Raw genomic sequence first — 15,676 nt, 5'->3', positions numbered from 1 at the left:
AGTAAATGAATTAAATTTATTACATTCATTTCTTTAAAATGACATTTATTAACAAATATTTTAATTGTTGTTTAAATGGATTTATTTAGTAAATACTGACCCCATTGGGGTGAACACTTATGCAGTCATGAACTTCCCGTTATATATATTTTAATTAATAGACACAAATTGGTAAAAATGTGTTTTTACTTTGACATGAAAGGAGATATTCTTTCAAAGTCTTGTAAAAAAATTGGATTTCATTTATTAAAGCGACTAGATGACACAATTTCAGTAGAAATTGTGTGTGAATGCTGAAGCTGACTACTGAAATATCTTAGAAATGTGTTCAAATCTATTCACCGGCTGAGGATTGAACCAGCAATCGTCAGGCTGGGAGATGACCAATCCCCCAATCTGTAACACGAATGAAAAATGTGGAATTCGGTCGGACAGTGGCCTAGTGGTTCGCATTTTGGCCACACAATCGGGAGATGTAGAAGATCTGCGGTCGTGGCTCTGTGGAGTTTGCATGTTCCCCCTGTGCGTGCACACACCGGCTTTTTCCCACATTCCAAAAATATGCACGTTAGGTGAATTGGAGACTCTAAATTGCCCATAAGTGAATGGTTGTCGATATGTGCCCTGCGATTGGCTGGCAACCAGTCCAGGGTGCACCCAAAGTTAACTGGGATAGGCTCCAGCATACCCCCTGCGACCATAACAGGAGAAGCAGCATAATGAAATGGAATTAGAAATGTTGGGAAATAAAAACACAACGAAGTGAATGGTTGTCGATATGTGCCCTGCGATTGGCTGGCAACCAGTCCAGGGTGCACCCAAAGTTAACTGGGATAGGCTCCAGCATACCCCCTGCGACCATAACAGGAGAAGCAGCATAATGAAATGGAATTAGAAATGTTGGGAAATAAAAACACAACGATGCAGCATAGAGTGCACATGTTGTGTCACCGGATGCAAACAATTGGCTTGGCTCTTTCGGAAAGTGCATGAAGCATATTAGTGTCCAGCGGGTCGTCTGCCGGGCTCTAAACTTGGATTACAACCTCCAGTGTGTCTTGGAGGTCACAAAAAACACCATCCACAGCAACTGCAAATGATTTCAGCTTCAGAGACTTGATGAATAAATAAGGCTAAGCATTTACATTAAAATCCTTTGTTGTGGTCACCAACCTGTTGGAGCCCCACAATGCAATTCTTCTTAAAGGGCCAGGCTCCGCCTGTAACAGAGTCCATAAGCTGTGAAGAAATAAAAGGACTAAAATCGCACAAAAAAGGTGAACCGCGATGGAGCGAGGGAACACTGTAATTAGGAAATTTGCGACAGAGATCGACCGGACTGGTCGGTCATGATTGACCCCCGCTCGGCTCCTGCTCTCTAGTAACTGTCTTCAAGCTTTGTCATTAAGGACCGCTGTCGCCAATTTGCTGCTGTTTGTTTTTATGTTATTTTTCTAGGTTTGGGGAGATGCTGCATCACAGATTTTCTACTCCCTGGGATGTGCTTGGGGAGGCCTCATTACCATGGCTTCCTATAACAAGTTCCACAACAATTGTTTCAGGTACTTCACGCTTTACTAACAAAGAAAAACACAAAGTGTAAGAATGTGTGCTGACTCGTTTGCGTAACAGGACTGAAAGTAACAGCAATGAGCTTTTAGCACATAATTACCAAATACATGAAATGTGTCAATTGGTAAATAATGATGAATGTTGGCAACGAGAAAAACATTTGAATACGTTTTTATTAAATTAAGTTAAATTAAATTAAATGATTTTTAAACATGATTGCATTTTTTTCATCGCTAACGTTCATCATTATGGGCCATTTACCAATTTACACAAAAGAATTTCATTTTTTAAAAATGAAATTACTACAAAAATGTTATTGTATTTAATTGTATTTAATTTTATTCAATTTTATTTAATTGTATTTAGTTTTATTTAATTTATTCCTTTTTTTTTTATTGCCAACGTTCATCATTATAGGCCATTTACCAATTTACACCAAAATCATTTTTAAAATGAAATTACTATGAAAATTAAATTCAATTACATTTAAAAAAAAAAAAAACTATTACATTTTTTTATGGAGAATGGTCATCATTATAGGCCATTACCAATTTACACAAAATAATTTTATTTTTCTTCAAATATAATTACTACAAAAATTTAATTTAATTTAATTTAATTTAATTTAATTTAATTTAATTTAATTTAATTTAATTTAATTCAATTTTTTGTTCATTGCCAACCTTCATCATTATAGGCCATTTACCAATTTACACAAAAGAATTTATTTTTTTTTATTATTGAATTGAATTGAATCGCATCGAATGAAGATGTACGTCACGATCTTGCAATCTAGCGTTGACTTCATGACTCATTTGAGTAGCAGGACTGAAAGTAACAGTAATGAGCTTTTAAGGTATAATTACCAAATACATGAAATATAACCACATGCCATTTATGGATTTGACACGAAGCACATGACAGTGATTCATGTAATGGATTTAAAAAAAACAAAAAAAAAGGTGACAGGACGGTGCCGTGAGACAGGACGGGACTAACTGAAGGCGGAAGCACAAATAATGTTTAGGACAGAGAAAGTGAGATGTGCGGCTTTTTCGACTGCTGTTTGCTCAGCGAGGCAGCAAGCATGAATGAGGTAGAAAGTGAGAGTGGAGGAGATAAGGAAACAAAAGGACATGATTAACTCTCCTGAGCTCATCCACACTTGCTGACAGAGCGAGGGCATCAGAGAGTTGGGGCTGGCTAAACCGCTGCACACAGCTGGACTGTAGCTTTATCAAATCGTGTTGTGAGGCAGCGACCCAGTCGACTTTGGCTCTGCTGTCCTGCAGCCTCACAGATTGGTACACATGAATTGGTCCACAAGGTGGAAGCCAGGCCGAGCATCTCAGGCATCATTTATTGCTTACAAACAAGTAAACTGGTTTCACAGCAGTCCAGGCCACTTTATTCCCTCGGAATCTTCATCATACATCATACAAAGCAATTTTGTGCAATGCAATGCTTCCAGCTTGGTTTTTCCAACCATTTGGCATCCCTGTTCCCAGTCAACAAAGCAAGGTCCATAAAGGCATGCACACATTTTGGTTTGGTGCTGAAGAGGCTTTCCCGTTCCCTTTCACTTTTACTTTCAGTTCCTATTAATGATGCCAAGTACATTTCCATTTTTCATTTTTACAGAAGCGTTTTTTCCTGTATTGACCCTGCAGAATAATGTGCTGAATTTAATCTTATATTTATCAATTTAATGCAAAATTATAGGGCAATCTCTAAAAGGCTGTAATGGTGAGATTCATTTTTAAAAATGTAAACATTTTATTCCTTATTTTTCATTGCTAACATTCATCATTATGGTCCATTTACCAATTTACACAAAAGAATTTCATTTTTCAAACATAATACAATTAAATAAAAACATAATAAAACATAATAAAAGTAATTAATAAATGTAATTATTATTTTTTTAACTGCCAACGTTCATCATTATAGGCCATTTACCAATTTACACAAAAGAATTTCATAAAATTAAATAAAAACATAATAAAATAAATTAAGAAATGTAATTATTATTTTTTTAATTGCCAACGTTCATCATTATAAGCCATTTACCAATTTACAGAAAATAATTAAATTTTTTTTATATGAAATTACTACGGAAATTAAATTCCATTCATACATTTTTTATGCTGTTTATCCTAATGAAAATTAAACTACATTAAATTTAATTACATTTTTAGAAGAAATATTACATTTTTTTCATTGACAACATTCATCATTATAGGGCATTGACACAAAATAATTAAATTAAATTAAATTAAACAATTATTGTATTTTTTCATCTACAACATACATCATTATGGGCCATTTACCAATTTACACCAAGTAAATTCATTTTTCAAAAATGAAATTACTATGAAAATTAAATTAAAATAAATTAAATTAAATTAAATTAAATCATTTTTTTTTATTGCCAACATTTATTATTACACGCCATTTACCAAGTTACACAAAATAATTTATTTTTTATTTTTTTAATGAAATTACTAAAAAAAATTACATTTAGTTAAATGTTTTCAAAAATTATTCAATTTTTTTCATGGAAAATTTCATCATTTTCGCCCATTACCAATTTACATAAAATAATTTAATTCATTAAAAATGAAACTATTTTATTTTATTTTATTTTATTTTATTTTATTTCAGAAGATGTATGTTATGATCTTGCAATCTAGCCATGATTTGATTCCCTTTCAATCTGTTTTTCTGCTGTCCAGAGACAGCATCATCATCAGCATCACCAACTGTGCAACCAGTGTCTACGCTGGCTTTGTCATTTTCTCCATCCTGGGCTTCATGGCACACCATCTGAACGTGCCGGTATCGGAGGTCGCCGACCACGGCCCGGGACTGGCCTTTGTGGCTTACCCAGAAGCACTCACTCTGCTGCCCATTTCCCCACTCTGGTCGCTGCTCTTCTTCTTCATGCTCATCCTTCTCGGACTGGGGACTCAGGTGAGAAATATATATTCATAAATGCTGTTTTGTGGTTGAATATAGCCTATTATTAATCAACAATATGCACAATTAAGAAAATGTCACATATTTCTTGTCTGAATTAAGCATTTTCAGGCATAAACATGGCTAACTAGGTGTCAGTAATGTGATTATTGGCGTGTTATTTCATGTCTAGAGGGTTCTAGTAATGTTAAACATATTTAGAAGGTCGTGAACAGGGGTTCTAGGCTCTAACTACGAAACTATTCCATTTATAAATAAGGAATCCATCCTTGCGGGAATTCATTTATCACGGTCGGGTCTGGAACCATTTAACTGCGATAAACGAGGGGTACCAGCTGCTCCCGAACTTCCATAAGTGTATATGTCTCATGTGTGGGAAAAATAAATAAATGGAAGTAAGCCTTTAAATATAAACACATACAAGGAAATAGACTTGAGACGGAAATAACTCTGGTTTGTTCCTCCTTTAGTTCTGCTTACTGGAGACGCTGGTGACGGCCATTGTCGATGAGATTGGCACTGACTGGATTATCAGAAACAAGACTGTAGTTACACTGTGTGTGGCTGTTGTTGGATTCCTCCTGGGAGTGCCGCTAACAACCCAGGTAAGCCCGCGAGGCATGCATTTCTAGTCCGAAGTATTCTTTGAGCTTTATTTCGACCCGATGTCTGTTTCTGCCCGCAGGCAGGAATCTACTGGTTGCTGCTGATGGACAATTACGCTGCTAGTTTCTCTCTGGTCATCATTTCCTGCATCATGTGTGTCTGCATCATGTATATTTACGGTAAGGACGGGGTGAGCGTATCCGAGTGGAGTGTTCTCCGAGTGTTCATTGTTCTTGTCGGACGGCAGTGAACCGTTGTTCAAAAACTGGCTTTCAATTCAGGATTTATTTTGTGTCGGTGGCCTAGTTTTGTTATCTTTGTGAATGGTCGGCCATTCTCCGGGAACATCAAGATCAAGTCCCTTCTGTTAAATACAAGAATATCTCTCGTTGGCGTCCTTGCCACAGCAACAACGCAAACCAAAGCTGTTGTTTTGTTTCTAATCATACAAACATCTCTCCTTCAGGTCACCGAAACTATTTCAAAGACGTTGAGATGATGCTGGGTTTCCCTCCTCCGCTCTTCTTCAAAGTGTGCTGGAGGTTCATCTCCCCCGTTATTATCTCTGTAAGTTAACACTCGCAAAAAAAGGAAAAAAAAAAAAAACAACGTTTGAATACCGCTAACACATTTTAGGAATCTGACCTACATTTCCCGAGCTAATCTGCCGGCCTCCGCGGGCTTTGTTTCCAATTCCAACCTCAAATCTTTCTGACTGGGAAATGGACACGGGCAGCCTCTATCAGTAGAATTTCCCAACCACATGTATTATTAGTCCACTAAGCTCCTAGGCCGACCACGAAACGCATTGTTGTGGATTACTGCTTAGATTTCAGGCATTTTTCCCCTCTCAGTCATTCCATCATAGACTAAAAGTCTGCTCTCCAGGGCCTGTGAAGCTGACTGTTCACGTTCATAACTCTGCAGCTTTTGAATGAAACCAAGAGGTACAATTTCACCTATCAAAGTTAAAAGTAATGCATCCCACTCGCATATGGGGATAGCCTACAGAGGTCCCGTTCTAAAAATGGCCGCACATGGTGAAAACTGTCATATTTATAAATGATTACAGAGAGGTGACTGAGGTTTGTGGGTTTGCAAATGCTGTATCTGGAATATGCGATATACTGTGGGTGTGTATCTGCATCATGAATCATCTGCATGAATGAATGATCTTCATCTTTTATTTGACTTTTCTGCAGCACTCACTCGTTCTGCCTCGTCCCCACAGTTTATCCTGATCTTCACAGTGATCCAGTACAAGCCCATCACTTACAATGACTACGTGTACCCCGGCTGGTCCCTGGCCATCGGCTTCGCCATGGCTCTGTCCTCGGTGATCTGCATACCCATCTACGCCCTCTACAAGATCTCAAGGTCCCCAGGGGCCACTTTCAGAGAGGTAGGTTCTTGTCACCGTTTGCTGTTGAATTCCACTTTGTTAAGAATGAATAAGAACAAAGTTAAGAAGAAGGGTTTGCTTGCTGCTTCGATACTTAGCTTAGCAACACACAGTGGGGGGAATAATTCTTCGCTAAAACATTGAAAAAAATATTTTTACTGACTCATGGGTGTTCGACAAAGACTCGTTTCACTGACTCACGTATGCTCGATGAAGACTTCAATTTCACTGACCCGAGGCTGTTTGAGGAAGACTCGAGTTTCACTGACTCTCGTGTGCTCGCAGAAGACTCTGGTTTCACTGATTCACAGGTTCCCGACAAAGACTCGACTTTCACTGACTCATGGGTGCTCAAGGAAGACTTGAGTTTCATTGACCCACGGGCGCTCGTGGAACCCTCGAGTTTCACTCACTCACAGGCGCTCGAGGAAGGCTCGAGTTTCACTGATGCATGGGCCTCAACAAAGACTCGAGTTTCCCTGACTCGCGGGTGCCCGATGACGACTTAAGTTCCACTGACTCACCGGTGCTCAAGGAAGACTCGAGTTTCACTGACTCACAGGCGCTCGAGGAAGACTCGATTTTCACTGACTCATGGGTGATCGAGGAAGACTCGTGTTTCACTGACTTATCGTGCTCAACGAAGACTCAAATTTCACTAATGTCTGAGTGCTTCACGAAGCCTTGAGTTTCACCGACTCGCAGGTGCTCAAGGAAGACCCAAGTTTCACTGACTAGCGGGTGCTCAAGGAAGACTCGAGTTACACTGATTCACTGGTCGTCGACAAGGACTCAACTTTTACTGACTCATGGGTGATCACTGAAGACTCGTGTTTCACTGACTCGCAGGTGCTCAACAAAGACTTGAGTTCCACAGACTCATGGGTGCTCGACAAGACTTGACGTTGACTGATTCATGGGTGCTCGTTGAAGACTCAACTTTCACTGACCAACAGGTGCTCAACGAAGACACGAGTTTCACTGACTCACGGGTGCTCGACAAAGACTCGGCTTTCACTGACTCGCCGGTGATCATGGAAGACTCGTGTTTCACTGACTCGCAGGTGCTCAACAAGGACTTGACTTCCACTGAGTCACAGGTGCTTGACAAAGAATCGAGTTCCACTGACTCCTGGGTGCTCAACAAAGACTCGAGTTTCACTGATTCACAAGTGCTCGACAAAGAGTCGACTTTCACTGACTCGCGGGTGCTCAACAAAGACTTGAGTTCCACTGAGTCACGGGTGCTTGATGAAGGATCGAGTTTCACTGACTCGCGAGTCCTTTCCAAATATGTCCAAATGTGTGAGTTTCTGTGCTTGCGCTTTCTGATGAATGAATCGAGTAAATGATTCAATTCGGCGAGTGAATCATAAGAACTTGAGTCAGTGAAAAGAATCGCGTTTCCCATGGCTACCAAATATGGATCCTTGCACCGAATGTGAACTTTGTGACGCTTGTCGCGTTGTGTCACGTCTGTGTCTCACTTTGTGTGTCAGCGCTTGAAGCACGCGTGCCAGCCTCATCCCAAGTGGGGCCCAGCCCTGCGGGAGCACCGCACCGGCCGCTACGCCCCCGCGGCCACCGAAGACACTGTGGAGGCACGTCCCCTCAAGGAGAAGGACGAGCTGAAAGAGGAGCTGCGGGAGGAGGAGAAGGAGAGGAAGGATGACATCAGCCTCACCATCCAGGGAAGCAACGGCTCCACCAACACACACAACAACCCAAACCCGAGCGCATAGATGGCAGCTCGCTCTGTCACCCGCTACTGTCGCCATGTGCCCTTCTCCCTTCTCCTCCCTTCTCCTCCCTTCTCCTCCATCCTCACCCCACTTTCCCACAGTCCTCTGTGGGGGAGATCCCTTTTTGCTGGAGACCTTTACATATTGTAAGGGCTTATTATATCTATCCTAACCTCTGCTGTCTCGCTGTGATATCTCTAGGAACAAAAACAACAAAAAAAAGGCACAAAAAAAAGAATAAATTGGGGTCACCGTCCAAATGATTTGCGTATGTTTGCGTGCGTGCGTGGGATTGTTAATTTTGTTGCACATAATTTAATAATGCAGTTTTTTCCTCATCTCCACATGCAGTTAGAGGTATGGTAGATTGTGACGCTGTTTGTGTTGTGCAGACACACACACACACACACACACACACACACTGTTCTCCTGACATCTTGAAACTGGGCCCGCTTGGGATGGGTGGACGCAGAACCTTTTGGCCCCCTTTTGGCCCATTTACTGTCCCACGTGGTGACAATGAGTCTCAATAGTACCGCTGGAAAATGAATTTACGAGGTGACGTTCTTAAGACACGTTTCACTCGTTACGGAAATATTCCAGGTAGAAACAAGGAGTCCTACTCGGGGGAAAACCAACTACAGTAAATAGCACGCGATAAAGGAGGGATTACTGCATCGCCTTGTGTCTACACACACGCATCACTTGTGTATTTGAAGTGCAGTGGCACCTTTCAAGTGCAGTGGTTCTTTCTTGATTTCGGGGGTGTTTCTCACCTGCTTCGTCAAATTGCTGGCACTCTCAACTTTCTTTGGCCCCATGGTGGGTTATTTAGCAGTCGCACCGCTGACGGTGAGTCACCAGCGTTTGGGGACTCCATTCCGCGCAATGATTCGGTAGAGTGAAAACGGACCGACCGTTCTTCTTTATCAGCGCCCTCTCTTGTTTAGGAGGACTCTTTGGTCTCTACCTTCTGCAGTGTGGGCAGTCCGACACCCGATGGCCTCAGTATTTCAGGCAAAGACTTGGCAGCTTGTTTCTGGAGCAGCACAGTAAATCTTCATCATCATCCATGTGAAACGTATGAATATACTGTATTTACAAGTATATAGCTTAGGGTCAGGGTTACAGGTTTAGGGTTAGGGTTAGAAGCTAGGGTTCCCAAAATAAAAACTTGAATTTGAATTGGGTTAGGATTAGGTTTAGAGGTTAGGGTTAGGATTAGGATTAGGATTAGGGTTAGGTTTAGGTTTAGAGTTCGAGGTTAGGGTTAGGGTTAGGATTAGGTTTAGAGGTTAGGGTTAGGATTAGGTTTAGAGGTTAGGTTAGGGTTAGAGGTTAGGGTTAGGATTAGGTTTAGAGGTTAGGGTTAGGGTTACATTTAGGGTTAGAGGTTAGGGTTAGGATTAGGTTTAGAGGTTAGGGTTAGGATTAGGTTTAGGTTTAGAGTTCGAGGTTAGGGTTAGGGTTAGAGGTTAGGATTAGGTTTAGGTTTAGAGTTCGAGGTTAGGGTTAGGATTAAGTTTAGAGGTTAGGTTAGGGTTAGAGGTTAGGGTTAGGATTAGGTTTAGAGGTTAGGGTTAGGTTTAGGTTTAGAGTTCAAGGTTAGAGTTAGGATTAGGTTTAGAGGTTAGGGTTAGGGTAATGTTTAGGGTTAGAGGTTAGGGTTAGGATTAGGTTTAGAGGTTAGGGTTAGGATTAGGTTTAGGTTTAGAGTTCGAGGTTAGGGTTACGGTTAGGATTAGTTTTAGGTTTAGAATTCGAGGTTAGGGTTAGGATTAGGTTTAGAGGTTAGGTTAGGGTTAGAGGTTAGGGTTAGGATTAAATTTAGGGTTAGAGGTTAGGGTTAGAATTAGGTTTAGAGGTTAGGGTTAAGTTTAGGGTTAGAGGTTAGGGTTAGGATTAGGTTTAGTAGGTTAGGGTTAAGATAAGGGGTCTGAAAATAAAAATTTGAATTTGAATCTTGAATAGTCAAGTTTACCCTTTCTGGACAGATTTGGATATTTGACCTGTTCCAGTCTTGAAATCATTTTACCAGTCCATCGTCATAGAAGGGCTGAGTTTATGTCTTCATAAGTAGTACAATGCTGTTCTACCAACATGAACGTGAAGCACACACAAAAGTAGAAGAATTAACGCCGCAGTCAATGAGTGCAACATCCATTAGCATTCCAACAGTGGTAAGCATCGTGTGCTAATGAATGAATTATTGACTGTAATGCGCTCACAAATTGCCCTGCTTTGCCACGAGATGCCGTGCAGTTGCACCTTTCGTCCACAGGATGGGGCTATGCTGACACACCGTCCTCCTGTGCCGAGTTGGAGCTGTGGCACGCATTCAGTGGGGGTCCTAGCTATCACGCCCCTCCCTCATCAGCATGTATTCCGTATGGTCTATTGCAGGGGTGTCCAAAGGGTAAAACATTAAAAGGTGACAGAAAAAACTGCAGTGCATCTTTGTGATGTAGCTGAAAAAACACATGAATATGAACCTTGGGATTGGCTCTTTACTTTTCCAAATGTTCTTTATTTTTCAAATATTTCAACTGTCTTCTTTAATAATTTGCATAATCTTTCTTCATGTAACATTATGACTTTATTCCCATAATATTTGGACTTTTTTCCCAACCTAATTTTCCAAAAGTGATCACTTTTTTTTCGTTCTTCAAAATATTACAACTTAAAAAAAAACATATTTTTATTTAATTCTAAGTCCATGCTACTAAAATGCTTTTTTTAAAATCCTCGTAATATTACAAGTTTATTCTTGCAAAATATGCTGTTTTTGTTTTTAATTTTCCAAAAATTTTAAGGTTCCTCTTGTAAAGGATTTTCTCGGAATTATGACTTTATTCCCATAAAATCATAACTTTTTCCTCAACCTAATTTTCCAAAAGTGACAACTTAATTTTAGATTTTTTGTTTATTTTAATTGTAACATTTTTCTCAGTATTTTGACTTTATTCTTGTAAAATGTGCCTTTTTTAAAATTTCCAACTATTTCAACTTTTTTTCTTCTTGGAGTGATGACTTTACTCCCGTAATATTTTGACTTTATTCCTCCTAACATTCATTGCTTTGTTTGTTTTTCCTAACCATATATTTTTGTAGATTTCCACGTCACGCTAAATGACGTTATTTGTCATTATTTGTTATTTGCTTTTTCTTGTTATATTACAACTTTTTTTCTCGGAGTATTTTGTCTTGTGTTGCGGGTTTTTCCATTTTTTAAGGTTTTTTGTTTGGTTTTCTTGTTAAATTCTATTTTTAGAATGTGCCACGAGCTGCAAATAGCCCCCGGGCCGCACTTTGGACACCCCTGGTCTGTTTTCACATTAATTTCAGCAATGCGGTGTGCAGCGTTCCACATCATACTGTTGGCTTTTTACTCGGTTTGACTTCAAATGAGAAACGTATGTAGATGCAACAGCCACTGCTGGTTCTAGTATACGTATTTCTATACACAGAGCTGACACCATGCTTTTTGCCAAGCATTCTCTCAGCCACCGTGAGTCGTTTGCATTGTAAATCAGAAAGCCTTTTTCGGTCCCCCGTGGCTCATAGTGAGTGAAAGGTGTCGCAAGCAACGCCACCGTGTTGTCATGCTGTAGCGGTATAGCGATACCACCCCCATCCCTGCTGGCCCCCACAACTCTCCCAACCTTTGTACAGTCATGTAAAAAAATGATATTCCAGTACTGACTGTGTGTATCTTTACTTTTCTTGCTAGGGAGGCAGGTTTGTTTGCGTTTCATTTGTCCTTCTTAGTGTAACGTAGATGTCACGTGTTTTGTGTGCTTTGTGTATTAGTGGATTAGCGTCTGCATGTAGAGCGGACGTAGTGTTAATGTCAACGTACCTCTAATTTTCAGTCTTGTTTTGATCATGCTATATATACAGTATATATATACATACTGTATATGCAGTATATGCCTTTTCAAATGATTTTTTTGTACTAAAAGAGGAGAAAAAGGAAACGGACATATTTCATCATCAGATGTTAGATAATATTCTACAAGCATTGCCAAACAAAAGCTTTGGATTAAAACTTGAACTACAGAAGGATGGTCAGTTTTTTACAGCGGAGTTTTCGGGCCACATTGGAAAAAAATTAAAGAAAAAAATCGGAGATTTCAAGAATGAAGGCGGAAATTCACGGGAAAAATAGTTGTGAATTTCACGGGGGAAAAAAGTCGTACATTTACGACCTTTTTCTTGCAAATTTACGAGAATGAAGTCGTAAATTTACGAGGGGAAAAAAGCTGTAAATGTATTTTTAAAAAAAAGCAGAAATGTATGAGAAAAAAGTGGAAATCTACGAGAATAAAATCGTACATTTACGAGGAAAAAAGTTGTAAAGCAAAAATTTATGAGGAAAAAGTCGAAAATCTACGAGAATAAAGTTGTAAATTTACGAGAAAAAAAAATCAGAACTTAGTCTGACTTTTTTTAAAAGTTGTAAATTTGCTTTATTTTTCTTTTTTAAATGTATTACGTTTTTCTCCTAAATTTACGACCTTTGCATTAGAACTTGAACTATAGAAAGATGGTCAGCATTTTACCACGGCGTATTAGGGCCACAGTGGAAAAGAATATATATATATATCGTAAATTTAGGACCTTTTTCTTGCAAATTTAAGAAAATAAAGTCAAATTTACGAGGAAAAAAGTTGTAAATGTATAATAAGAAGCAGAAATTTATGAGAAAAAGTCGGAAATCTACGAGAATAAAGTTGTAAATTTACGAGAGAAAAAAATCGGAACTTAGTCCGACTTTTTCTAAAAGTCGTAAATTTATGACTTTTACAAGCATTACTTTTTTTAAAAAGTCAAAACTTAGTCAAACTGTTTTAAAAGTCATCAATTTACGACTCTATTCTCGACAATTATGACACTTTTTTTTCATCAAATTCTTTACAACTTTCCTCGTAAATTTACGACTTTATTCTCGAAATCTCCAATTTCTTTTTTGTCCGACGTGGCCCTCGTACTCCGTCGTAGTTTTTAGTGAGGGCTGCAGAGACTTTTTCTTGTTCTTTCTTTTGTTTGTTTGTTTTTTTTGAACAGTTGCATGAGGTGAGAAGCTCTATACAAACGATGTACAAACTAATTGTGACCCTAATCTTAAACCTTGAACAAGCAAAAAACAACGCTGAGCAAAACCAACACCAAATAATAACAATATTAATATTATTAGAATGATTCCACAGATTTCAGGACCCATTTTTCATGACTTTTCTCTCACAGTCTGTGGTATGTTCTGCATGTGGTCTCTAATATGGTTCAGTATCTTTTATTGTGGAAAGCAAATGTACACCGAGGTGCGGGAAGTTACTAATATTGTACAAAAATCGACTACCATGTTTGGAACTTGAATTTACCGCTTAATCCCACGTAATATCACTTTTTTTTTTTTTTTTTTACAAGCAACGGGAGGAAATGTGCTTCAAACACGCTTGCACGTCGCCGTGTTTAGAAAAAAATCTATTTTCCAGTGGTTCTGCTGAAAGAAATGTTAGCATGGGAGAGAAAAAGCACAGGTGAAAAGAGCACAGTTCTTCTGGTACCTTCTATCATCTCTAACTGTGTCAGTTCTTCTTCTTCTTCTTCTTCTTCAGTCTTAGGGCCAAAATACGTTGAGATGTCTTAGTCCTGTCAGCTGTATATTGTAAAACTGTTGAATTACATTGGTAAATAAAATCTATTTTAAAGATCAGCAGCCTTGTCTTCATTCCCATAAAAGCCCCCATTAGATGCTACGAAATGTACGCCGACGCAGCAAACTGGAACACTCGTGTGTGCCGTGTCGCCTGGACATCAGGGGTGTTCAAGTCATTTGCAGCCTGCAGTTGTTGTTGTTTTTCTTTTTTTTTTTCAATAACGCCGTTCCAGTAGCATCCAGTTTTAATATTCAAATAAAAAATATATAATTTAACAAAAAAGTTTTTTTAAAAAAGTGAAAATATTAAGAGAAAAAAGTTATATTCTACCAAGAAAAAAGGCAAAATTGTAATAAAGACAAACTTATAATAATAATAATAATAACAGTAATAATAATAATAAAATAATAATAATAATTATAATAATAATAATTATTATTATTATTATGAGGAAAAATAATGTCATTTTAGTACCATCACGCTGAAATATTGAAATAAAAATATATAATTTAACAAAATAGTACAAGGCAAAAAAGTGAAACTATTAAGAGGAAAAAAAGTTTTCTACCAAGAAAAAAAGGAAACATTTTCATGGAGACAAACTTGTTATTATTATTATTATTATTATTATTATTATTATTATTATTATTATTATTAAGAACAAGTCGCAATTTTACGAAAACCCATTTGTAGCATTATGAGGAACATTACGTTGAAATACTATGTAAAAAAAAAAAAAAACAACAAGAAAGTGAAAATCTTAAGAGAAAAAAGTCGTATTCCATGAAGAAAAACATTTGCATTTTTTTTTACTTGTAATTAAACTTGTAATTATTATTTATTATTATATTTATTTTTATTAATTGTATTATTAGGAAAAAAAATTATTTCAATAGCATAAAGTTGAAACATTAAAGAAAATTAAATATATATATATATATAATTAAAAAATCTTAAAAAACTAAAAAGTGAATATATTAAGAGAAAAAAGCGGCAATATTGTAGTTGTAATAAGTTGTAATTATTATTTATTATTATTATTACTATTGAGGAAGTCATGATAAAGCAGTAGCCCAAGTACAAAAATGCATACAACCACCGATAAAGCCTCATTTTCAGCGTGACAGGTGCGCCAAGGGGGGAGTGGACCCCCACATAAATGAAATCTTCACACAACTTCACGCTCTGTCCGTGGGGCGCTAATTGTTTTTCCTTTTTATTCACGTGTCCCCTCATTTGGGATTGAAACAATCGTGGGGCCTTTCGGTGCTTGCATGCTCATAGCTCCGCCACAAGGGGGCACCGCAGCAGCAGCTATCGTCCTCTTCGAAGTCACCCCCTTGGCCATCCATCATGTTGCCACCAGCGTAAGACGCATGAATGGACGCCACTCTGTTAATTACCATCAAACTTGATCATTTATAACAATTTTAGAGCAATTCAGTCGTGTGTCTCAGTGATGTAAAGTTCTCCCTGCGGCACATTTGTTGTAGAATGTGAAGAGTGGTCAGGATAAAGGGTAAAAAAGTGGTGGTGGTCCAGTGCTGCTGGGACTCACTATGCTGCAGTGGAGAGGCAGCGTACTGTGTGTGAATGCGCAGGCTGAAGGACGTCTCCCACACTGGACTCACATTTTTTGACAGAAAGCAATTTTGCAGCCTCTGAGATGATGGCAGCGTTTAGGTTCAAAGTGGCTCCAATTGTGGGAAGCCAGC

At 38.5% G+C, this 15,676-nt stretch overlaps 1 protein-coding gene across 7 annotated transcripts in view; it reads left to right on the top strand.

Annotated features, from left to right (window-relative positions):
- Positions 1–14,017, top strand: part of slc6a9 (solute carrier family 6 member 9) — an 80,816-nt gene extending 66,799 nt beyond the window's left edge. For 3 of the 7 annotated variants that reach the window (XM_054763750.1, XM_054763732.1, XM_054763759.1), the window contains exons 7-13: positions 1,459–1,562; positions 4,308–4,545; positions 5,022–5,156; positions 5,237–5,336; positions 5,624–5,724; positions 6,389–6,559; positions 8,059–14,017. In XM_054763750.1, coding sequence (XP_054619725.1) covers positions 1,459–1,562; positions 4,308–4,545; positions 5,022–5,156; positions 5,237–5,336; positions 5,624–5,724; positions 6,389–6,559; positions 8,059–8,301 — 1,092 coding nt within the window. In that variant the 3' untranslated portion in view covers positions 8,302–14,017. The remainder of the gene's footprint in view (positions 1–1,458; positions 1,563–4,307; positions 4,546–5,021; positions 5,157–5,236; positions 5,337–5,623; positions 5,725–6,388; positions 6,560–8,058) is intronic. The other 4 variants (XR_008567171.1, XR_008567166.1, XR_008567169.1 and 1 more) reach the window with 4 other exon arrangements.
- The last annotated feature ends 1,659 nt before the right edge of the window (positions 14,018–15,676 follow it).

This window comes from Dunckerocampus dactyliophorus, chromosome 2 (assembly GCF_027744805.1).
Source record: "Dunckerocampus dactyliophorus isolate RoL2022-P2 chromosome 2, RoL_Ddac_1.1, whole genome shotgun sequence".
NCBI classification, from domain to species: domain Eukaryota; kingdom Metazoa; phylum Chordata; class Actinopteri; order Syngnathiformes; family Syngnathidae; genus Dunckerocampus; species Dunckerocampus dactyliophorus.
This window is presented reverse-complemented; position numbering and strand designations above follow the sequence as displayed.